The following is a 26,970-nucleotide window of genomic DNA, read 5'->3' as shown; positions in this document are numbered from 1 at the left end:
AAACTTAGTTGGTAAAACTAAATAACTTATTTATCAGCTGAACATCCCTTCCAGAGGCGAAAACTTCTGCTTGTAGTTTTTGATACGTTTAGTTTCCTTTTACAATGAAACGATTTATATACGACGGTCGTTAAACCTGGGATATTTAGAGGTACAAGACTCGTATAGATTGTTTGTTTGTTGGGAATCTTCGCGCCAAACTGTATATAACTGTCCTGAATAGAATAAAAAACAACAACTGGAATATTCGTGTGAAACCGAATAATGGGTCATTCTTATTGCTAACCCACGGGGAACATATTGTGGCATCGGGATGTGAACTTTGAACTCCTGAATTCACAATCCGAACTCACTAATCGTTAGGCCTTCCTAATATTTATTTCAGTCGTGAAAACCCCGACAGTTAAAGAAGCTCTCACCTCAGTGAGTTTTATTTTTCGTTAACTAAATTTTTCAGTCGTGAAATTTTGTGAAGTTAAAGAAACGAGTCTCGAATCGTAATGTGTACGAATTTTTGATACCCAACATCAGTCATAAATCTTAGAAAGTTATAGAAACAAGTTTTCAATATTAGTTAGCAAAATCTTAGTTGTAAATATTAAACAGTTTGGAAAAACCTAGACACTAATCTCTTTTGTTTGTTTGTAGCACAAAGCTACACAAAGGACTATCTGTGCTGTGCCCACCACGGGTATCGAAACCCAGTTTCTTGCGTTGTGAGTCCGCAGACATATAGCTCTGCCACTTGGGGGGACAACACTAATCGTAATGAGTAAGATTTTTTCATACAATATTTTAGTACTGAAATCATACCGGGCCCAAGTGAGTTTATAAAAAGATTATGTCGCGAAATTTGGACACTATATAAAAAGGAGAGACTCAATTCCAAATGAGTAAAGTTCTTTAAATGGTCGCAAAAAATAAAAAAATTGAATATTAAATCACAAACTTCCTCTCCCTATAAGTGATACTTTCGACTGCCGAAAGAATTTATTCTTTTATGTATATTTCATAATTTCCAAAAAAAGACAAATGGAAAAGATGTTAACTTCCAAAAAAAGGCTCGGCATGGCCAGGTGGTTAAGCACTCGACTCGTAATCTGAGGGTTGTGGGTTCGAGTCCCCGTCACACCAAACATGCTTGCCCTTTCAGCCGTGAGGGCGTTATAATGTGATGGTCAATCCCACTGTTCGTTGGTAAAAGAGTGTCCCACGAACTGGCGGAGGATGGTGATGACTAGCTGCTTTCCATCTACTTTTACACTACTAAATTAGGGACGGCCAGCGCAGATAGCCCTCGAGTAGCTCTGAGCGAAATTTAAAACAAACCAAAACAAACTTTCAAAAAAAGTTTATATTAAGTTTCAAATTTTAAAAAAAAATTCAATTTTAAAGTTAAACATGAAATTATAAAAAATAATTTAACCGATGTTTACGATAATTTAATTTTGAATACATTCTTACAGCCGTGGTACCCTTTAATGAAAAAAATAAATCTTTTTTCTAAAGCTCGACACGCGAAAGACAGGTGTACTTCTCTTTCGTTATTAAACTCACGCATGAACTGTTTAATTGAAAATAGCGAAACTTACTATCCTCCCCACAGATAAAAACAAACTGCCAACTATTCCTCTGTGTTATTTTGCTATTGTACTTGCTTTTTAACTATTAATAAAAGCATATATATTACGTGTAATTTAATATAACATTTCAACATCCAGAAAGCGTCGTACTTTACGAGTTTTAATAATGAAAGAATTTGTTCTTTGAAAGCAAAACTTTCATCCTTAAACTTGTATCTAGACGTTTAATAAACACCACAGAAAAGGAAGGGAATTCCATGTAACTGTAACCCATCGTCGCTTACCAAATTTATGGAAAATTACGAAAGTTATGTTATCAGCTGCGAGCTTTTGTCCCTAGTACGTGGCATTATAGACATGCATGATTATGTACATCGTCTCTGGATTCTTTTGCTTGAACGATTTGGTATTAGCTTTATATGTTCCAAACATTTAGTGTTGCATATTGATTGTACATCGCTACTACGTTACAGGAAAGCTAGAAATCACTCTATTTTAGAATCTAGTATAAAACACATTAGAACGAAGTAGTACAACAGAAAAATAAAAAATACACAGATCTCTCTCATCTCAACTGTTGCGTGGTACAATATATTATATATATATACATATTACAGAATGGGCCAAGATAACGAACTGACATAGAAACTATAGTTAGAGAAATAGTTTTTAGTTTTCAATTTGTGTTATAGTTTCTATTTTGGTTAAATAATCCTGGAAAGGCGGCAAGTGCCCCCTTGCGGACGCCCGTGATAAGTGTATCATTGTTTAAAGTCACTCATTTTTAGCTTAAGCATATTACACGTAGTCATCAGGAATCACTAACAATTGCCACTTTATTCGCTGGTGTGCGATTTATTCAAAATAGATTTCATGTGAATCATTCTGTACGAAGTTTAGAATTTTTCAAGATCAGTCGGGTAGCTTGCCGAACATAACGTATACACTCATTCACTGTTAGAAGTTGAATCATGTTTCTGAGGTGCTGCCTCATATAACGATACTGTGGATAAAGATAATAAATACGTATGTCATTTTCATTTAAAATTACACGTATGTTTAAGCTTTATCAATATTCAGATCGTTTTCGACGAAATAATTCCAAAAATGTTATGTTACTTGTGAACTTTGTGTTTTTAAAAGGCATCGTATGTTTCCAGAACACTTGACTTTTCGCATATTTGAAGTAACAACATCGTAAAATAATTTAATGCTTTCAATCAGAAATGTAACTAGTTCTTTGACAAGGGCCAAGCGTATTCTAATGGTTAACGTGACAAATTATGCGTTATAAGAATAACCGTCAACTTTCCCTATTCGCTGAGAGAAAAGTGTCCCCATGGTTGGCAATGAGTGATATTGACTAGGAACATTTTCTCTAATTTAACATGTCCTCTGGAGGGACAGCGATAAGTCTACGGATTCACAACACTGAAATCCAGCGTTCGATTTCCAGCGATGGATATAGCAGATAATCCAGTGTGATTTATCTCTAAAACAATCACTCCAACATTAAGACAGATTGTGTGTGCTTTTCTTTGAATGCTTCTAAACAAACAAATATTCACTACAATTGGAGTATCGCTTCTCAACTGTTCAAAGCTAAAGAATTTCTTGAATTTTCTACACGTAAGTCAGAAAAGAGTATTCCACCAGGGGGGCGGTAGGTGCTATTACTTAGCCAAGCTTTTATATTTATTCAGTATGAAAATACGCTGTCTATAAAATGCTTTTCACGATAAGTTTAGTTTTGTTTTGAATTTCGCGCAAAGCTACACGAAGGCTATCTGCGCAAGCCGTTCCTAATTTAGCAGCTAGTCATCACTACCCACCGCCAACTGTTAGGATACTCTTTTTACCAACGAATACTGGGATTGACCGTAGCATTATAACGCCCCCACGGCTGAAAGGGTAAGCATGTTTGATGTGACGGGGATTCGAACCCGCGACTCTCGGATTACGAGTCGAGTGTTTTAACCACCTGGCCATGTCGGGTCTTTACGATAAGTCATGTTTGTTAACAACACATTTGTGACAATTGTTGAAAGAAATTACGGTTACGTTTGTTTGTCCTTTTGAATTTCGCGCAAAGCGCCACGAGGGCTATCTACGCTAGCCTTTCCTAATTTAGCAGCTAGTCATCACTACCCACTACCAACTGTTGTGCTACTCTTTTACCAACATGGTTTGATGGGGATTCCGAACCCATAACCCTCAGAGTGCGAGACAAGCGCTCTAACCACATGTCCATGCCGGGTCAATAAACTATTCATTAAAATCTCTTAGATCCGCCGCTGCTTTTAACTTTCTAGATACGGAAATTATTTGAGCTAATGTTCCTGATACCTTTACTTCCTGCACTACTTTCTTTAGTGTTAGGGAGAATTATCTATTTTCCTTTATAAGATGAACTAATTCACTATTTCCTCAAAAGTGTAGGACGCGGAGCCTTATGGACGGGATACTTGGAGATTTCCCTAAGACCAACTGCACTGGTTCGACTGCTTCTGAAAGCCTCGATTATAACACAGCAAATTAATCAACATCTACTCCACTGTCGTCATTTAGAAAAGACAGAGTAGCGAAACAAAGACACTCTAGAGACCAATTTACTATTTAGCAATATATTCCGGCTCAAAATCTCTTTGTCACAGTAGAAAGACAAACACATCGATAGAGTGATGGACCTTTTCTTGGAGTTAAAATCCTAGAATCAAAGATTTTATACTCCCTCACTACATCATCAGCACTTTCGGAAAATTCAATAAGTGAAAAACCTTTACTTTTAATGTATTATTTTAGTGAAGTAACTGTGGAATGAAATTGCGTGTGCGACCAGAAACCATATAGATAGGCCTAGAGAAAGTCCTACTAGACCTAGTAGAAAGTAGATTTCAACAATAAAGTATTATTTCTCAGACTGTGGTTGTTTGGTTTAGGGTCTATAATATGTGAATCTGAATACGGAATGCAATGAGTGTATTAAATGTGACGAATGTTTCAGACAAAACATTTAATAAAATTCGTATGTTACATCACACAAAGGGCTATCTGTGTTACTTGCCATTTGTTTTGAACTGATAGACTATAAGAAAAGCTTCTAATGAACAGCACGCAACACCCACCTGCTGGTCTGATTGAGTAGTGACTAAAACTTTAAAAAATATTTTACTAGTAATAGCTTGAGCAGTTAAGAAACGATACTCGAATTGTACCGAGTGGTTGTTGAGATAAGAAATTTCAAAGCAAAGCTACACATGGCTATTCTTAATTTAGATGTGATAAACGAGATAATTGGCAGCTAGTAAACAGCACACACCGCCAACTATTGGGCCACGTTTATCTCAACAAACAGTTGAATTTGATTGTCACTTTTATAACGCACCCGCAGCCCTAGAACGCGAAACACGGATTCTTGTTTGTTTGCTTGTTTTGGAATTTCGCACAAAGCTACTCGAGGGCTATCTGTGCTAACCGTCCCTAATTTAACAGTGCAAGACTAGAGGGAAGGCAGCTAGTAATCACCACCCACCGCCAACTCTTGGGCTACTCTTTTACCAACGAATAGTGGGATTGACCGTCACATGATGACGCCCCCACGGCTGGGAGGGCGAGTATGTTTGGCGCAACGCGGTGCGCGAACCCGCGACCCTCGGATTACGAGTCGCACGCCTTACGCGCTTGGCCATGCCAGGCCAACATGGATTCATAGTATGATTCATTAATTTTGCAAAATCATCTACGTACAGTGTATACCTGGTGGCTAGAGCACAATAACGGCAATGTGTAGGTAGTGGGATCGGAACCCGTCACCGTACATACTTGTCCTTTCCACATGGGGTAGGGTGAAAACCCTACGCTCAATCTCGCTATTCCTTTGTAAAAAAACAAAACAAAACAAAAACACCCAAGATTGAAAGATTAAAAAGTTAGTTCTTCTGTATATCTTTCGAAAATTACAAACGGCTAGCGTCTAGCCCTCAAGTGGCTCAGCACAAAGTAAAATAAACATGCACTGTACACATTTAATACACTCATTGCATTCCGTATATAGATTCACATATTATAGACCCTAAACCAAACAACCACAGTCTGAGAAATAATACTTTATTGTTGAAATCTACTTTCTACTAGGTCTAGTAGGACTTTCTCTAGGCCTATCTATATGGTTTCTGGTCGCACACGCAATTTCATTCCACAGTTACTTCACTAAAATAATACATTAAAAGTAAAGGTTTTTCACTTATTGAATTTTCCGAAAGTGCTGATGATGTAGTGAGGGAGTATAAAATCTTTGATTCTAGGATTTTAACTCCAAGAAAAGGTCCATCACTCTATCGATGTGTTTGTCTTTCTACTGTGACAAAGAGATTTTGAGCCGGAATATATTGCTAAATAGTAAATTGGTCTCTAGAGTGTCTTTGTTTCGCTACTCTGTCTTTTCTAAATGACGACAGTGGAGTAGATGTTGATTAATTTGCTGTGTTATAATCGAGGCTTTCAGAAGCAGTCGAACCAGTGCAGTTGGTCTCAGGGAAATCTCCAAGTATCCCGTCCATAAGGCTCTGCGTCCTACACTTTTGAGGAAATAGTGAATTAGTTCATCTTATAAAGGAAAATAGATAATTCTCCCTAACACTAAAGAAAGTAGTGCAGGAAGTAAAGGTATCAGGAACATTAGCTCAAATAATTTCCGTATCTAGAAAGTTAAAAGCAGCGGCGGATCTAAGAGATTTTAATGAACAGTTTATTGGCCCGGCATTGACATGTGGTTAGAGCGCTTGTCTCGCACTCTGAGGGTCATGGGTTCGAATCCCCATCAAACCATGTTGGTAAAAGAGTAGCACAACAGTTGGTAGTGGGTAGTGATTACTAGCTGCCTTCCCTCTAGTCTTACACTGCTAAATTAGGGACGGTTAGCATAGATAACCCTCGAGTAGCTTTGTGCGAAATTCCAAAACAAGCAAACAAACAAGAATCCGTATTTCGCGTTCTAGGGCTGCGGGTGCGTTATAAAAGTGACAATCAAATTCAACTGTTTGTTGAGATAAACGTGGCCCAATAGTTGGCGGTGTGTGCTGTTTACTAGCTGCCAATTATCTCGTCTATCACATCTAAATTAAGAATAGCCATGTGTAGCTTTGCTTTGAAATTTCTTATCTCAACAACCACTCGGTACAATTCGAGTATCGTTTCTTAACTGCTCAAGCTATTACTAGTAAAATATTTTTTAAAGTTTTAGTCACTACTCAATCAGACCAGCAGGTGGGTGTTGCGTGCTGTTCATTAGAAGCTTTTCTTATAGTCTATCAGTTCAAAACAAATGGCAAGTAACACAGATAGCCCTTTGTGTGACGTAACATACGAATTTTATTAAATGTTTTGTCTGAAACATTCGTCACATTTATACACTTCATTATGAGACATGATTTTATAATGTTATTTCTTTTATTCGTGTCTCCACAGTGGTACAGCGGCATCGCTATGGATTCACAATGCTATAAACCGGGTCTCCATACCCGTGGTGGGCAGAGCACAGATAGTTCATTGTGTAGCTTTGTGCTTAATTCCAAAAAACAAACAAATTTTTACGTAGTTCAAACTGAAATATTACGATTACCCTAATCAATAGTTTTATTTCCAAGTTGTTTTAGGATTCCCGTGAAACTGAACTTTCGTACATTCAATATAAAAATACGCTGTTTGAAATAAACATCTCATCTTCCTATAACACTGCACAACAATTTTTTTTTTAAACGTTTTTGCTTCCTGAAAAGATTTTGCTGATTGTGACAGGTACCTGGTAGATATGCACGAATATAGTTTTGGTTTTGCTTCATCACGTATGAACTCTGAGAAATAGACAGTTAACTGTTTACTGGCAATAACGCATTTAATAACGTTTATGTTTCTAATACGCTATTGTGTTCAACATAATTAAAAGTGTTTTGCTCCTGATTTTCGTTTGTATTCAATGTCCGGTGCATCACGTTGCAGTGTCCAACAGTAGTCAGCAAGCATTGACGGATTCCAGTTGCCCTGATATCGTTTTTCCATTGTAGCAATGTCCTGGTGAAAACTGAAGATTTCGATGAAACGGTACGTGATGGGCAAATTTGGATGTGATTTTCGTGATCAGCAGCCAAAAAATCTATAAGGAACACCCAACAGTTTTCAAGAAGCAAAAACTTTGTTGTGCAGTGTAATCATAAATTATTTTCCAGAGTAGAACAAATCAAGTTTGTTATAACACTTTACTGACATCTGTTGGAAGATATTATTTTACGGTTTAATAATCTCTTTGCAATAAAGTATTTTAGTACAGGACGAGTATTGCTGTTTTAACATTCTAGAAACAGAAAGTATTTAACTTTGTTTTTCTTACTTCTCTGGTTCTTGCAATACTGTCCACAGTGTTAGGAAGAACCATCAATTTTCTCTGGAAGGGAGAACTGACTCGCTATTCTCAAAAATGTTGTACGCGAAGCCTTATGGACGGGATGCTTGATGCTTTCCACAAGAGAACTGCGCTAGTTCGTCTGCTTCTGAAGGCTCTCAAGTAACGCACAGCAAATTAATCAACAACTACTCCTCTGTGGCCATTTAGAAAAAGATAAAACGGCAAAATAAAACACTCCAAAGAACAATCAATTTTCTATCTTCCACTAAATTCCGGTTGAAAATCTCTTTGTCACCGTGGAAAGACCAGCACGTTCACACACTGATAGACCTTTCCTCGATGTTAACGTCTTAGAATCAGAGATTTTAACCCGTCGCTACATCATCATGACGTTCGGTAAATCCAACGGATCAAAAGCCTTTACCGTGATTTTACTGCTTAAGTGAAATAACTACGAATTGAAATAACATGTGCATTCAGAAATCACTTGGATAGACTTAAAATAAAAGTCATCAAACTTTTTGTGTTCTGATGTTAAAACCATCTTGTTTGATGTTAAAATTCTCTAAAAATAACCTAAGCTTTTTTTCTGATCATAAGCTTTTATAACAATACCTTACATTTATTATGTGCTGATGTTAAAATTTACTATTAAAAAAAAAAAAGATTCTGAACCTATCTAACCCCTAGCGGCTCAACTGTAAACTTGGATAATTATATTCGGGTTTCGATACCAGTGATGGGGACAGAATAAATAGCTAGTTTTGAGCTTTGGATTAATAACAAAACAAGCAAACTTTTGTTTGTTTGTTTTGGAATTTCGCACAAAGCTACTCGAGGGCTATCTGCGCTAGCCGTCCCTAATTTAGCAGTGTAAGACTAGAGGGAAGGCAGCTAGTCACCACCACCCACCGCCAACTCTTGGGCTACTTTTTTACCAACGAATAGTGGGATTGACCGTCACAATATACACCCCCACGGCTGGGAGGGCAAGCATGTTTAGCGCGACGTGGGCGCTAACCCGCGACCCTCGGATTACGAGTCGCACGCCTTACGCGCTTGGCCATGCCAGGCCTACAAGCAAACTAAACCTATCTTTTTCTTCCGACATCTAAAATCATTCTAGACTTATAATCATCGGATGTTAAACTTCCCTAAAGAAACACACTGAACCTCTGACGCCTCCATGGCGCAATCGGCTAGTGCGTTCGGCTGTTAACCGAAAGGTTGGTGGTTCGAGCCCACCCGGCGGCGTTTACGTTTGGGCTCGGCATGGCCAAGCGTGTTAAGGCGTGCGACTCGTAATCTGAGGGTCGCGGGTTCGCATCCCCATCGCGCCAAACATGCTCGCCCTTTCAGCCGTGGGGGCGTTATAATGTTACGGTTAATCCCACTATTCGTTGGTAAAAGAGTAGCCCAAGAGTTGGCGGTGGGTGGTGATGACTAGCTGCCTTCCCTCTAGTCTTACACTGCTAAATTAGTAACGGCTAGCACAGATAGCCCTCGAGTAGCTTTGTGCGAAATTCCAAAAAAACAAACAAACAAACTAAACCTCTATTCTTCTAAAGTTAAACTTTTCTGAAGATGCCCTAAGTCTGGTTTGTAGAACCTCACGCAAACTTTTTTATTACTTTTAATAATTTTTGTCTACATTGTTATTACTTTTGTATTTTGCACAGACGGAGATCATTTTGAATAACCGGAGAAAGTGTGTTTAAGTTTCTATCATTTGAAACTGTATTTCTTCCTTATTCGAGTTTTATTTTATATAACTACTTTGTAAAGAAAATTGTAACTCTTCAAATACCCTTTTTTATCAACGAATAGTGGAATTGGTTGTGACATCATGATGCTCCCGCGGCTGAAAACATGAGCATGTTCGACGCCGTGGGTCTATCCCGAGACCTACAAATTGCGAGTCAAGTACCTGTGCTGGTGATTGTGGTATATATGTTGCAATAAAGTAGATTTGGCGACAGCTTAATTAAGTATTGATACTATTTTAACGTTAAAACGTAATATTTTGAGTGAAATAAGTGAAGACAATGTAGTTAGTGGATAATTTTGCAACACTGTTCTTTTCTTTATCTGTAACCTAGCATGGCCAGCTGGTTAGGACACTTGACTCTGTAGACCTAGCATGGCCAGGTGGTTAGGACGCTTGACTCTGTAGACCAAGCATGGCCAGCTGGTTAGGACGCTTGACTCTGTAAACCTAGCATGGCCAGGTGGTTAGGACGCTTGACTCTGTAAACCAAGCATGGCCAGGTTGTTAGGACGCTTGACTCTGTAGACCAAGCATGGCCAGATGGTTAGGACGCTTGACTCTGTAAACCTAGCATGGCCAGGTGGTTAGGACGCTTGACTCTGTAGACCAAGCATGGCCAGGTGATTAGGACACTTGACTCTGTAGACCTAGCATGGCCAGGTGGTTAGGACGCTTGACTCTGTAGACCAAGCATGGCCAGGTGGTTAGGACGCTTGGCTCTGTAGACCTAGCATGGCCAGGTGGTTAGGACTCTTGACTCTGTAAACCTAGCATGGCCAGGTGGTTAGGACGCTTGACTCTGTAGACCTAGCATGACCAGGTGGTTAGGACGCTTGACTCTGTAGACCTAGCATGGCCAGGTGGTTAGGACGCTTGACTCATATTCTGAGAGTCTCGAGTTCGAATCCCCGTCACACCAAACATGCTCGCCCTTTCAAACATGGAGGCGTCAGTCCCACTATTCGTTGGTAAAAGAGTAGCCCAAGAGTTGGCGGTCGGTGGTGATGACTAGCTGCCTTCCTTCTAGTCTTACAGTTTACAAGAGTAAATATAGCCACTCAGTATTAACAGTTTTGTTAAATTCAAATGTTTTTTTATGGAATCTTAAACATCCTGATTTGTACAAAGGTTTAGAATCAGAAACCTCATAAATTTAAAATGTTTAAAATTTAAGAAAAACAAAATGAGAAGTCTAAAAATATGGGGTATTAATTTAAAGTTTTAAATATCCACCTTTGTTCCACATATTATGTTTTTGAAATAATTCACTAAGAATTAGGTTTAGTTCAGTTCAGTCACATGTGTTACATTTTGTTTAAAGAGATATTAGAATAAAAAAAAAGTGAAAAATAGTTTCTGATGTGCAGTTCAGTTAGTATGCTATCTAACTTTCTAAATTTAGTGCTTTATATATGTGTCTGTGTGTTTTATTAAATAGCTTAAAATACAAAATTTGACATACATTTTCCAACTTTTCTAAACCAGATTTTACAAGCTTACAAAGTTCACAGTGACTAATTGACCTGCAGGAGAAACCGTTATGAATACATATCTTCATTTAGAAGATTGCATACAGAGCAACTAATGTAACAATACTTTGATCGAGTAGAAACATGATTTGAATATGTTAATTTATATATAAAGAATTCTAATGCATCAGGCCCCTGCATGACCAGGTGGTTAAGGGACTTTCAGCCGTGAGGGCGTTATAATGTTACTATCGATCCCACTATTTGTTTCTAAAAGAGTAGCCCAAGAGTTGGCGGTGGGTGGTGATCACTAGCTGCATTCCCTCTAGTTTTACACTGCAAAATTGGGGACGGCTATCGCAAATAGCCCTCGTGTACCTTTGCGCGAAATTCAAAACAAACAAAATCAATTAATGTATCTAAAAAAATATTAAGGCTTAGAATAACGTATTCCAGTGTTATTGTGGTCAAATCCCAACTAGATCAAAATGACTATATTTGTTGAAGCTAGTATTAGACTATATTCACTGGATTAACTTTAATCATATTTTATCCTTTCTGTAGACTTATTATCTCGAGACACATTCCCAACAACCTGATATGCCAAAAAGGTCGTTTATTTTGTTATTTTCGCATTTTAGTCAACTTCGTTCTTACCATAACATTCAGTACAGTAAATGACAACCAAAAAGCCGATTAGGCGGCTTAATACCCACATCAGACTTGTGTATCTCGTTACCGACCATTACTGCTCCGATGCAACTTAAGAATTTGGAAATTCACAACCGTGTTATTACTTTCCTGAAAAAAATAGTCCGTGAAAACAAATAATCATTAGAACTAATGAGGACTTCAAAACGCTTTTTTTGTTTTACATTACCAGCACGTTTTAAGCACATATTAACTTGAATACCTGAATAAGGTTTCTATGATTTCGTGAAATCTAATCATCAAACGTAATTTAGATAAATATTTTTTCCATAAATATTTTGAGCATTTGAAACCAAAATAAAATTCACTGAAAATTAAGTTGTTGTTGTTTTTATCTTTACAGAGGAAAAGAAAAATCAACAGGAGACGGGAAGAAATAAGAGCAAGCGTAAATATGTTGACGATCCCTTGGCGGCTTCTGTTACTGCTTCTAATGGCGCCCACTGGAACTTTTGCCAAGAATTTTCCATTTGACTCGTTTGTTACACCGAAACTAGAGGATATATTAATGCAGAGAGAAAAATTATTGAATGATGCTTTGAGCTCTGATGACGTCATTTCCGTTTCTCGACGCCAAATGGAACAGATTCCTTCTCATTTACCTGAATTTTCTGAACCGGAGCCAACATGTGCTGAGCTACGTGCTGTTTGGCGTCATATGAGACGAATGGCACGTCATAGTGAAATAACAAATGAAATACCTACCTTTCCCGTGACGTCATATCCACAGGCTTTATTTGGTTATTTAGTTGATAAGCCACGTTCTTCAAGCTTTCCAAAAACAAAGCCCACAAACCGAAACCGATCAGGTCTTCGTGTACCTGTTGAAGTCTATGTTCCAGAGTATCCGAAGTTTGGAAAGATCTTAAGAGAACCTGTAGAGGCTAGCCGAATGAAGAGTAGTCCAAAGATTGGGACTAAATCTAATCGGTATTATAACAACAAATACAGAAAAACGGGTAAGAACCGCTACGATAAGACCCGCTATAAATCAAAGTCAATCTCACCCAATTCCATTAACAGCGTTTTGTCCGGCACTTTTGCCAACAGTCCCTTTCCCGAAGAAACTCTAGGCGTATTTGGTACTGTTGTCAATAGCCCTGAGGAAAAAGCTTTCCTGGAAAAACAGCGCTATCTGGCGAAATTAAACAAGTTTCATGGAGTTCCAAACCATCCATCTTCCAGTCGAAAATACATGAAAGGAGCTTTGGCCTACGGATCCATTAAAGGAAAACAAAAAGACAAGTACAAGTATGGTAGTATCGTACGTGAAGCGCCTTCTGGTGGACATGAAACAGACCTCATCCTTCCCGAAGAAGAAGAAAAGAAATTAAACGAAATGGGAGCGTTTGGTCGAGTGGTCAACAGGGCTGTTGGCTTTTCCCGGGACCAGGTAAGGGGCAGTTACTTTTAGATAAGAACAAATGAATAATTCTTCAGACCAGCTGTCTTGATCGACTCATACTTTAGCTTCAGTTAAACCAAAGGGAAAAAGATGGTTGAGCCACGTCCTTCTGAAAATTTCTAATCTTAAACTTTCGTGTATTAAGCCTTTCAATGAATCCCTCCAGAAGTACAGCGACAAGTCTGAATGCTTATAACGCTTAAAACCATGCCTCTATGTCCGTGATGATCAGATAACCCGTCGACTTTAATAACAAACAGACTATAGTCTTTGTAATTATAACCTTTACTTCGGGATTTGTCTTTTTTAATTATAACCTTCATTATGGAGGTTCTCTCTCGTAACCACGATTTTTACTTTTGTCCGAACTAGTACTGGGTACAGTCTTGTAATTATCTGTTATTATATTCGTTCTACTGTGCCAGTCTTTAATACAAAACGATCAAAAGTCGTTTTTATTTTTTTTAGAAATTTTGTGTCCTTTGGCTCTACCTTATTTAAGAATCCCATTATACAAATGGGCCCTGGCATGGCCAGGTGGTAAAAGCGCTCGACTCGTAATCTCAAGGTCGCGGGTCAGAATACCCGTCACAGCAGACATATTTGCCCTTTCAGCCATAGGACGTTATAATGTGACGGTCAATCTTAGTATTAGTTGGTAAAAGAGTAGCCCAAGAGTTGGTGGTGCGTGGTGATGACTAGCTGCCTTCCCTCTAGTCTTACACTGCTAAATTAGGGACGGCTAGCGCAAATAGCCCTCGAGTAGCTTTGTGTGAAATTCAAAACAAACCAAACCGTTAAGTTTCAGGTTCGAAACATTTCTCCCGTGGACATGATTTTGTTAACAATGTAGACGAAATTTGTGCCAATGTCAACAGTCCAAAAATCATTCATCTATAAGTATATCGTGATGTCATTTTACTATCAGGATTTTACCATAAATTAAAAAATTTAAATATTGAACATTCGATTCGGTAAGTCTTTCTTGTTAAATATAACCACCTTTCTATATACAATCAATATGAGTTGATTCGTTTCATAAAGAGATCAACATCCATAATTAGCATGAATTATCTCTCTTACAGTGTTGGTGTGTACAATTAGGACGAAATGTTTCTCGCAACACTGTTTCGAATTAATATCGTTTAAGTACATACAGTTATGTGGCATTCACGTGGCAAAAATGGATTGTTTTGATCATTACAGTAGATGCGTGTCACCCGCTTGATGGAGTACCGCAAGGTACATGCTAAGCTGAGATATTACAAGTATACTAAACATCGATCTCTGTTTCAGACCGTATAATACATTATAGCCTGTCTATGATGTTCGTACTGTTGTGGAAGCGAAGTAAAGTTGCTCATTTAGGTGATACTTAAAATATTTATTTGCCACGAGAATCAGTTACTCAGCTTTACTGATATAATTGAGAGTTTATAGTAGCATAAGGTATTTTGATTAATATCCAAAGATTTTATAAGACAAAACCTTATGTAGTTCCTTCGACGATTTCATTGACCAATCGATTCTGACACACAACTAAAACTTAACTGTAATTACACCATACACAAACTAACAGTGAACTGACTGACACTGAATAGGCTCCGCGTGGCCAGGTGGTTAAGGCACTCGACTCGTAATCCGAGGGTCGCGGGTTCAAATCCTCGTCACACCAAACATGCTCACTCTTTCATCCGTGGTGGTGTTATAATGTGACCGTCAATCTCAGTATTCGTTGGTGAAAGAGTAGCCCAAGAGTTGGCGGTGGGTGGTGATGAGTAGCTGCCTTCCCTCTAGTCTTACGTTGCAAAATTAGGGATGGTCAGCGCAGATAGCCCTCGAGTAGCTTTGCGCGAAATTCAAAACAAACCAAACCAGATCGAATTACCGTCACCGCACGTGTTCGCCAGGGGTGCATTATAACATGACGGTCAATCCCACTAATCGTTGGTAAAAAAAGTAAGCCAAGAATTGGCTGTAGGTGGAGGTAAGTAGTTGCTTTCCGTCTGGTCTAACATTTCAAAATTAGAGACGACTAGAGCAGAAAGAGCGAAATTCAAGATGAACAAAATCCAAAGTCACACTTTGTGACCCTATATATTTGTTTCATGATAACAAAGTAACCAATTTTCGCAGAATACAGATTACCCTTTATATAGCTTTGTGTTGAACTACAAACAGTGATAATAAAATATAACATGCGATTACTTAATGTTGCCCTGAATGATCATGTAATACTACAACACTATCTGGATGTGTTAACAACAGCAACATTTATTTGCTTTGGATATATTATGTACTTAAAATATATAACATTACATCCCATTTTATTTTTGTGTATTTAACATTCTTCATTTTAATCTATGCTTCTTATAAAATACTTAACCTAAATCTTAGGATATCACACGAACCATCTCGAACTTTTAATTATTTACCCACTCACTAGTGACTCATAGTAATTTATGAGCTAATAACGTTAACGTTCGGTTCATGCAGTTAATACACCTCACGTATCTCAATATACAACTCCATACTGAAACCAAACAAATGAACGTAATTAGTGTGATAATCTCCAAAACATATTTTCATGTTTTATTAAAGGCTGCATGCTGTTATTTCAAATACAGCCAAGTATTTTTTATGAACAGTCGTTTCAGCCTGGCTTCATTATGTATACATCTAGTTAAGTTGTCGCACAGATGAAAACGAATCGACAAATATATCAGACTTCTACGTCATTCAAAGATTCTATATTTTATTATTTGAAATTACACGTGTTAACGAAGATGATAAACATTCACTATTAACAGTTTGATATTGTTTAAACAATATTTTACATTTTAAAAGTTACAATTTAAGCGCCAAAAGCTGGAAAAGAAATTATGAAAAATAACAGGCCTAACATTTTCTTATTTACAGTTAACTGAACCACTTTAGTATTGAAAAGCAGTACAAAAAACAATGTTTCAATATTGCTTGTAAATAATGTATTTATTAATATCATTCTCCTATCGGACTACTGCTGAATAAATCACTCTTCATCATTGTAAAGCGTCATCTATATAAATATGTCCATGTAACTAATTGGAGGTTCATTGGATCCTTGGGGTACATACAAATTTTCAGTTTTGCAGTTTTGCGTTTCTTACCACTACTTCGCCCACTATTGGTGGATCTTCATCAAATTTAGCATGTCTGTTTGTTTGGTCCATGCGAAGATATATGCAAACTTGCAGTTTCACATTTTGTATTTTGCAGTTTTTTTGCTTTTTTACAATTACATATAAGAGAAGTAACTTTTCATGTCTTAATGTAAACTTTCATTAATCATGAACTTACATAACTTCCGGCAAGGGGACGGGTACTCCTGCTAGTATACAATAAGCCATATATGTGAAGGCGAAATTACATGTTTGCCTGTCCGTTAACTCCTCGACGCTATTTGACCTAACACCATCAAACTTATCATGGTGAGTCCTGCAGTCCCCAGAAATAACACGAAAGTAAATGTTCCCACAAATAGTTTAGTGAAAAATTAAAACTAATTTTAGTCCTGCATGGCTAAGTGGTTAAAGCATTCGTCCCGTTATTGGAGGGTCACGGGTTCAAATCCCCGTCACACCAAACATGCTTGTCCTTTCAGAAATGGGGAAGTTATAATGTTTCGGTCAATCCCCCTATTCGTTGATAAAAGAGTAGCCCAAGCGTTGGCAGTGGGCGGTAAATACTATCTGCCTTCCCTCTAGTCTTACGCTACTAAATTAGGGACGGCTAGCACAAATAACCCTCGCGTAGCTTTGCGCGAAATTCAAACCAAAATTAATCTTTGGTTAAATTTTAAACTAAATTCGGTTTCCGTCTTCGTGTTACGCTTCTTTTGATAATACTCAACAATATACGTCGTCTTTTAGCAACAAAACTGTTACAATATTATTGCTAGGCCAACAATGTTGTTTGTTAAATGCATAATATGCATGTTAATGTGTGGCTTATTTCAATTTTCTCTGTCTTTATAACTTCAGTGGCATAAAAGCAAACGTCTTATTTATAATTTTATGCTAATGTCTGAAAGTTTCCAATCAAACAACTACATTATTATTCCAGACAAATGTGGTAACTTAGTTAAGGATATGGAAGAACTAGAGAGAAATGTTTGCCAAAATTATGAATGGTTGCGTAAATCATCAGTTATTGTAAAAGATTCCCAAACGTAAATTCACCTACAGATCAACTGACAGTATTCCAGTTATAGTTGATGCTGTAAGTCAGTCAACTAATTTCCTAAACCCTCTTGAACCACCAGGGATCCCAAGTCTCATTCTGTCACCGCCAATGTTGGATCTCGTGAAAACCTGTTTATACTGTGAGAAGAAGGAACAATAGCTAACCTGGTATATCAACAAGATATAATTTATGCTGTGTAATTTTTGTTGTGAAAATCAAAGGTTAAGACAAAAAGTTAACTATTAAGTAAACGTTAATGCTGTTAAAAGTTATTTTATTGTGTCTTTAAAATCTGTTTCGAGTAATTTGGACTCTCGTGGTACAGATACAGCGTTGTGCTTATTGAGGGCAAAGAGACCAACCAACATTTGTGACAAACACAACAGCCAGTTGGTCTTAAATTGAATAGGGCGTGTTTTTTGTTGTTTTGTTTTGGTAATGTGTGATTAAGGGGGCTTTGATTTATGTTTATTCTCTTTGTGAGGATTTTCTTAATCATTATGTTCATTATTAACTGTGTTAAAACGATTTTAAAACTACATGGAGCCTTCACGTGCTTCTCTGCCCATAATATCTGTTACTTCTGACAACAAGACAAAGAAACTTTAGAGCGGATCATTCAATTAGTACGTAAATATAAAACTCAATTAGATAAAACCATTTTCATCAGAGCAACACCACCTACTCTGTTAGTAACCGATAGATAGTAAATGAGTGATATCAATATTGTTTTTACCAAGACTTACCGAAGAATATTTATTATGTGTCATACTGTGATATTGTGTCATATACAAACCGTTTAATGTTGTTTGGAAACAATGAGTTAATATTTGATGTTTTATCAAAGCACAAATCCATAGGATATTAAGTCAGGAAGTGAAGAAAACTGGTATACATCTGCTGAGTTTGTGGTTTTAGTTTTTTGAAGTTTAATCAGTTTACCCAAATACATTAAACTCACATATTCATTCAGTTAACGTCCTTTACAACTAGGCTGAAAATTCTAACTCCTGTCAGCTAGAAGTACTTGATTCTGTCGCGTAGTAATAAGAAGTACATCGTCGTGGACGTAATCTAACATTCAATGTGCGATAATATTGTAATATTACTTTTAAAAAGACTAAAACTAACAAACAAGATAAAGCTTGATGCGAAAAGCTTCTAAGTTCTTAAAATTTTGATAACGAAATATGAACTTAGCTGAAACTAAAGCTTTAAAACTAATATCTTGGAATTTCAACATTTTATTTTAGTTTGTTGGTTTTTTTGTAATTCACAGATAACATAAAATTTGGTCTAAAAGGTATTTACTAAAGCAAGCAGACAGGATACAATAGTACTCTTAAAGTGTTCGGTATTCGCTTACCAGTGGTTCAGCGATAAGTCAACGGATTTATAACGCTAAAAACCGGGTTTCGATACACGATGTGGGCACGGCACAGATAGCTCATTATGTAGCTCTGTGTTTAGCTACAAACTAACTTCGGTATTTTTCAGATCTTATAGTTTTGTTTGTATTCCTGAAATAAATTCATTCTTCGTATAAATACAAATTATCAAAACTATTTAATAGTTGTTATTTATCAGAGATAACACCAGAAAATCTTCAGCAGAAATATGGAGAGTTGTACGTCAATCCCTGTAGAACTGTCTTTTACGTAATACTTTTATTTTTTAGGAGAAGCCGAAGTAAAGGCGATGTTGGATGCCACAATGTAATATGTAGATATAGCGAACAAGATGAATGAATTATTTAGCTAGTTACCACTCATTAAAATTACACTTTTTCAAAAACTTTATATTTCTGTATCCTTTTTCCTTTCTTTATAAAATAACGTTTTCAGTTTTCTTTTTCATTTAATATTTTTCTACGTATATATAAGCAATATTTATGTATTTTTCTGTCTTGTTTTTTGTTTTGTTTTTGCCTGGAATATCAATAGAAGTAAAGTTTCTATCGGAGTTGATGCGTTCAGAACAGGATATGAGTAACATGTTTGAATAAGTGAATGATGGACAAACCAGTTACGTACTGTGGACAACAAGACGATGAAGGCAACCCGGAGCGATTAGCGTAACTTGAGCAACAGTCTCCAGGCGCTGGGGATCAGAACGAAACATGTGTACAGTCTGACGAAAGTTTTGAAAATACACTTTAGTATTATCAGGTCAATATTAGGAGCAGTAGCATGCCTGTTTCTTATTACCTCGTCAACTCTGTCCTTTTTATCATTCCAGATTTGTTATGTTATAACTTAATGAAATATTCGACAACACACATGCATGTCAGTCATTAGAACAGAATGAAATCTATTGCCTTTCATTGGGAAATCGATTGTCCGTATTATAAAGTCGGCTGACACTTAAGGTATCTCTCGACGAGATTAAATTTTATTCTAAATGCGGTTTAAAAAAAACTGTTTTTTTTAATATTGCAACATTTTATATAATAATACAAAAAAGGAAAATATTGAGATATATGAGTGTTGTTTGGGTCGTTACGTTGGTTTTGCGTGGTTTTGTTATAATGTATTCTATTTCACTGCGCTAATTTTCAAAATCCAAATCAGCAAGTCACGTGAAAACCGCAGCCGATGTAAAATAACTGTCGAACGGCATGTATCAGTACTACATTTTCGCACTTTTTGGTGCTTGTAGGTTGTGTGGTACCACTAAATATTGATCATTTTTGAGAAAAGTATGTAACAGCACTTTCCGGCACAAAGTATTCATACACCCAGAACATGAAGAACATAATGGCATTGGAAAACAAACAAAGGAACCTGAATCATCTTGAGGCACTAGGACAATAAAAAAAAGACCTGCTACAAGTCGACTCCCAGACTTACAATGCTAGAAACCGGGTTTTGATACCCGAGGCGGGCAGAGTGCATATAACCCATTGTATATCTTTAAAAACAAACAAAGCAACAAGTCGTGGTAATCATACTGCGACAGCTTATAACAGATGAAAATTCATGAACACAAATGTCAGTTTTCTGCGTCGTCCACGTGCACTAGGCAACAATATGCGACATAATCATGAAGGATCTCTCTTTGGAAAAAAAACAAACAAGCCACATGTACACAAGGTGCTTCCATGACAAATCTTTTCAACCGTCGCGTAACTCAACCAGCTGTAAAACGATACGAGTAATCATACTTTAAAAGTTACGGTTTAAACGCCGAAAGCTTGCGAAATGTTAGTAATCAATAAGTCCAAAATTTGTCATAAAAACAACATAAACTGCTCATGTTTTTGTTTTCGTTCACATTTTTAATTTATTAATTTTGAATTCAAACTAGAAGAAGTGTGAAAACAGCATTTAAGAAATATGTTTCGTTTCCCACAAACAACCTCACAAAAGGCCTTTTGTTCGATATCACAACTCGTAACTCGTCAGCTGGGCTAGACAATAAAAAAAAATCTACAGTTTACGCGACTTTTATCACAAATGGTAGGGTACTGGTTCCTAATGTATCCCCAGCTTTCAGCGTGTAACGTATGTCTTTTAAAGTGTTATGCTGCATATACAAATAGTTCCTTTCTCTCATCATCCAGCCCAGCTGACGAGTTCTGGTTTTGACAAAGTGGCCTCTTGGAAGCAGTGACTTGTGGGAAACAAAAATAGACATCAATTGTTATTTTACACGCCTCTGATGTTGAGTCTAAGATGGACAAATTAAGATGAAAAAAAAAACCTGCAGCTAACGTGAGTTGTATCACAAATGTTTAAGCCTAGTAGGTATTCGTGCTATTTCATACGATGGCGTATCGTTCACGTCACTCGACAAAGCGCCTGTGGATTTCTGAACGTCTGTGCAATCGCACTGTTTTACGGTTACTGTGGCCGTCATTCATGTCCATTAGCTGGCTGTTTAGCTTGAAAATGACCGCATCACGATGAAGCCTTTTGCAATGAATACTGCGCTGCGAGGCTGTTGTAAAGATGCTTAATCATTAACAAGAGCATGAACGGACCTGACGACACAGGCTATAACGACGTGTTGAGGCTCTGAAATAATTTTAACATAACGTAATCGACCTATTTATAAATTTCTTACATATATAGTGCACGATACTATTCTGAATTGCTTTATGAATTTTCATGATTTATCCTCCTGGCACTTACTTTGCCTTTGAATATAATGTATTAACTTGAGGTGATGTTTTCATAAAGCTATATTCACAGTTTTCATTTTATTAAATGATATTTTACTTATAAGTAAGGATGATTATAGAGAATTAACTTTTCAATTGTTTCTTGAAGACTCAGTTTTATTTCTATACCTATTTAAAAGAAAAAAAAACATTTATCTCTCTATAATTAAAATAATTCATATTCGCCTTTTATAGGGACTTTCTTGTAATTTATTAAACCAGAAAAATAATCAGTAAATAAAGTGTATATTCTTTGGTGGCATAGCAGTAATCTCTTGAGACTTATTACGTTAAAAGCCGAATTTCGATACCCGTGGAGTTTTGTTCTCAATTAAAAACAAATGAAAGGTATCATATGTATATATAGTCCATACTATATGGCCCGGCATGGCCAGGGGGGTTAAGGCGTTCGACTTGTAATCTGAGGATCGCGGGTTCGAATCACGGTCGCATCAAACATGCTCGTCTTTTCAGCTGTGGGGGCGTTATAATATGACGGTCAATCCCACTATTGATTGGTAAAAGAGTAGCCCAAGAGTTGGTGGTGGGTGTTGATGACTAGCCGCCTTCCCTCTAGTGTTACGCTGCTAAATTAGGAACGGGTAGCGCAGATAGCACTCGTGTAGCTTTGCGCGAAATTAAAAAAAAAAAACATACTATTTTTAACTCTACAAAACCTAACGTTTTAATACATTTAGGAAATCAGAGTGGCAAACAGTTTAAAGATAATTTTATCAGCAACGCTTTTTTGTTTTGGAATTTCGCACAAAGCTACTCGAGGGCTATCTGCGCTAGCCGTCCCTAATTTAGCAGCGTAAGACTAAAGGGAAGGCAGCTAGTCATCACCACCCACCGCCAACTCTTGGGCTACTCTTTTACCAACGAATAATGGGATTGACCGTCACATTATACACCCCCACGGCTGGGAGGGCGAGCATGTTTAGCGCGACGCGGGCGCGAACCCGCGACCCTCAGATAACGAGTCGCACGCCTTACGCGATTGGCCATGCCAGGCCATCAGCAACGCACTCACACTTTGGACATCTTAAAATTACCCTTTTCGGGTGTGTGTTTTGATATATCACGTTTCTTAATGGATCACTCACAAAGTAAATAAGCTGTGAGAGAACGTCAATGAAAACAATACATTGATTTTAACTCTCATTTCACTATGAGTTAAAGCTCATCGTGCATCTTTTCTAGGCCTGAAATCAAAACACGCTAAAGACCCAGAAATTCTTTATAATAAACGTGACAATCTAATATTGTAAAGCAGTTTATGAGTGGTGTTCCTCTTAACTTAGTCCCAATGTTTAGTTTCCAAATCTCAAGTCCCCGAGTGTCTCAGGTAAGGCTCTGGACGTACAACGTTAAAAATCAGGTTTCCACAGTCGTTGTTGGTACATCATAGATAGCTCATTGTGCAGCTTTGCACTCAATAATAAAGAAACCGAGGTTTCTTTGTATCGATACACTCTTCCATTCTCCGATGGCAATAAAAGAACATATTGTTGAAACACAGAAACGGGTTCCGAGAAGAAACAAAAACAACGTTTTGAAGCTTACGAGCCAACATTATATGACATTATCGAAATCATAAAAATAGTTTTGACATTTGAAAGCCCCAGAGAATAAACAAATAGTCTAAATAGTGATTTATTTGTATTTTGTTCGCACATTCATCTTATTTGGTTAGTCGATTTTCAGAGAACTTCTTTATTCTATGTAGACTACGTCGGGATTTAGAACAAATTATTTGCTATGCTTTATATCTGTTGCTTTTATCTCTTTCAGTATATACTCTGTTGCTTCTTACCTTTGTTCTGCTATTATTTATCTTCAACGAGAATTAGCACTGCTTCATTTCTTCAAAAACGTTCCATTACTTCTTCCTAAGCCCGGCATGGCCGGGTGGTTTGTTTGTTCGTTTGTTTTTTGAATTTCGCGCAAAGCTACACGAGGGCTATCTGCGTGGCCAGGTGGCTAAGACACTCGACTCGTAGTGTGAAGTCACGAGTTCGAATCCCCATCACACCAAACATGCTCACCCTTTCAGCCTTGGGGGCGTTATATTGTGACGGTCAATCCCACTTATTATTTGTAAAAGAGTAGCTCAAGAGTTGGCGGTCGGTGGTGATGACTAGCTGCCTTCCCTCTAGTATTATACCACTAAATTAGGGACGGTTAGCGCAGATAGCCCTCATGTAGCTTTGCGCGAATTTCAAAAGAAACCAAACTTCTTCGTATGATATATGTTCACATTTCTCATATTTTCAAGACTTATTTCACTCTTTCCTTCCTTCATAGTACGTTCCATTGTTTACTACCTTAAAGACGTATTCCGTTACTGGTTACTTTCAAAATACATTCCACAATTTAGTACGTTCCATTGTTTATTACCTTAAAGACGTATTCCGTTACTGATTACTTTCAAAATACATTCCACAATTTCACTTCTCTAATCTTCAAAATGCGTTTCATTATTTCTCACTTTCGAAAAACAACTCATAGTTTCCGAACAATAAGATTTTTGCTGTTTATTTCCTTAGTACAACTCATTGCTGTTGTTCACTTTCGAAACACTTAAAAATGTTCTATTCTTGTTCTATTCTCTAAAAGTAACTTCTTATTTTTATATTTCGAGATGCCAACTGTTGCTTCGGCGTGCGTTTTTCACGTGACTGGCATTTACAAAGTCAAGTCTTCAACAGATTTACCTTGTTGGCGAAAAGTTGAATCTATGGGCGTTCACAAAAGTGGCCATTGATTCTTATTTACGTAACTGCTTCCAGCGCTGTTAGAATACGTATCAAACGACCTTGCTGCTGAGAAAACATGGCGTTTACTGATACAGTTTAAAGTTTTTCACCGAGTGAGTCAAGTCAAAGAGCAAGGTTTCGAACATGTTCTGTAAAACTTGTGATAATAAGCCATAACTTCACGCTATAAAAAAAAATTGTGTTTTTAAAGAAGACGTGATCCACTTCTAGAACACATGTTATCAAGTTTGATTTCTGAAACTTCACAGTTCGGATAACATTGCGTGATTATTGATTTGTTTGCTGTCATAAGTTGTTTGATATTTTCTGCACCTCATAACGCATCTTATCAGGGGATTAACAAATAGTAAAACAAACTAGGCTAAACTATAAATAAGTTCACAAAAAGGAGTGGTTAGGGCGCTCGACTCGTAATCCGAGGGTCGCAGGTTAGAATCCCCGTCACACCCAACATGCTCGTTCTTTCAGCCTTGATGGCGCTATAATTTTCGGTCAATCCCACTATTTATTGGTAAAAGAGTGGCTCAAGAATTGGCGGCTGGTCTTGATGATCAGCTGTCCTCCTCTAGTCTTTCACTGTTAAATTAGGTACGGCTAGCTCAGATAGCCCTCGTGTAGTTTTGCATGAAATTCAAACAAAATAAAAATTAAATTTTAAAGAGTAGAAGATCCTATAAACTTTTCTGTACTTTCTACATTATGTCTATTGGGTGTTTTGTATTCAAGCCTCCGTGGCGCGCTCGTCTGTTAACCGATAGGTTGATGGTTCGATCCCACCCGGGGGCGTTAAAGTTTTGGGCCCGGCATGGTCAGGTGGATTAAAGCGTTTGACTCGTCATTGCGGATTTGAATTCCCGTCGCACCAAACATGCTCGCTCTTTCATCCGTGGGGGAGTTATAATGTTTCGATCAATCCCACTATTCGTTGGTAAAAGAGTAGTTCAAGAGTTGGCGGTGGGTGGTGATGACCAGCTGCCTTCCCTCTAGCATTACACTACTAAATTAGGGACAGCTAGCGCAGATAGCCCTTGAGTAGCTTTGCGCGAAATTCAAAAACATACCAAGCCTTTGTATTTACCTTCGCGAAATTGTTTTTAATTATTTTAACCTGAAGTCTACAAATGTTGGATAAAAAGGTACCTTTACAAATTACCCTTTCGTAACCTATTTTTATCCTGTAATTCTATGAACAAACTAGTTTGTTTTAGTTAATTCTCCAGTCAGTAACAAATTCATCCAATAATTTAACACCATTCTGGTTCTTATACTATTTCTTCCTAAAACATTTTTTTTTTAAGTTTTTATGTCCCTTAAATACATCTACTTGTCAAACTGTAAAGAAAATCTGTAATCGGTACCATACATTTTACATACCAAGAAATTAAAGGAATTTTTCAAGATCATTTACTTGTCTATTTATTGAGCTTTCATGCAAGACTATTCAATGGCTAAGTTCACTAGGCGTCTCTAATTTTGAAGTGATAAACTAGAAAGAAGACAGCTCGTCAACATAACTTACCGACAAATTTTGGGGCACTCTTTACCAACGAACAGTTGGATTGCCCGTTATATTACAGCATCCTCATGGCTGAGAGTTTGTTTGTTTGTTTTTGGAGTTTCGCACAAAGCTACTCGAGGGCTATCTGCGCTAGCCATCCCTAATTTAGCAGTGTAAGACTAGAGGAAAGGCAGCTAGTCATCACCACTCACCGCCAGCTCTTGGGCTACTCTTTTACCAACGAATAGTGGGATTGACCGTCACATTATACGCCCCCACGGCTGGGAGGGCGAGCATGTTTAGCGCGACGCGGGTGGCAAACCCGCGACCCTCGGATTACGAGTCGCACGCCTTACGCGCTTGGCCATGCCGGGCCCCCTTTAAAATGAATAGCGAGTTTTTGCAGTAACGGGAATGGCTGGGAGAACAAGCATGTTTGGCGACAGGTTTTAATCCGGTGGCTCACAGAATGCAAATCCGGCGTCTTTCTTAACCAGACTATGCTAGGCCTAAATTTGGAAACAGTTAATTACTGTGTGTAATGCTCATAAAGCATGTCTAGCAACGTTCGAAGAGAAACACAAACTTTAGATGGCTAGTAAGATAGGTAATCGTGGAACCATACAAGCTGTACGCATGTAGGAGTGACACAAAAGTAATAGAAACATATTTTGTATTCGGCGATCTATTGTGTCCAATTAGTGCAAGGTATTATTTACCGTCTGTCCCTTCCCAGTGGCACAGCGGTATGTCTGCAAATTTATAACGATAGAAATTGGGTTTGGATAATCGTGGTAGGCAGAACACAGATAGCCCATTGTGTATCTTTCTGCTTAACTTTAAAAAACTCTATTTCCTCTGCAGTTTTGCATGGATATGATCTATTATTGGCCGAAATCCCAGAATGATTTGACCCATATTTGTCTTAGTTCATTAACATTTTAATGTAACATGAATCACATATATGGTA

The 26,970-nt window shown here is 37.5% G+C and overlaps 1 protein-coding gene and 1 non-coding gene across 4 annotated transcripts in view; both read left to right on the top strand.

Annotated features, from left to right (window-relative positions):
• LOC143251121 (uncharacterized) overlaps positions 1-26,970 on the top strand; it is a 105,360-nt gene that overhangs the window by 44,083 nt on the left and 34,307 nt on the right. For all 3 annotated transcript variants that reach the window (XM_076502493.1, XM_076502492.1, XM_076502491.1), the window contains one exon: positions 12,275-13,324. In XM_076502493.1, the coding sequence (XP_076358608.1) occupies positions 12,326-13,324 (999 nt within the window). In that variant the 5' untranslated portion in view covers positions 12,275-12,325. The remainder of the gene's footprint in view (positions 1-12,274; positions 13,325-26,970) is intronic.
• On the top strand, positions 9,164-9,237 carry TRNAN-GUU (transfer RNA asparagine (anticodon GUU)). The gene has a single exon. It is a non-coding gene; the product is annotated as a tRNA-Asn (tRNA).

This window comes from Tachypleus tridentatus, chromosome 5 (genome assembly GCF_004210375.1).
Source record: "Tachypleus tridentatus isolate NWPU-2018 chromosome 5, ASM421037v1, whole genome shotgun sequence".
NCBI classification, from domain to species: domain Eukaryota; kingdom Metazoa; phylum Arthropoda; class Merostomata; order Xiphosura; family Limulidae; genus Tachypleus; species Tachypleus tridentatus.
Note: the sequence above shows the minus strand (reverse complement) of the source record. Positions and strands in the feature narration are given on the sequence as shown.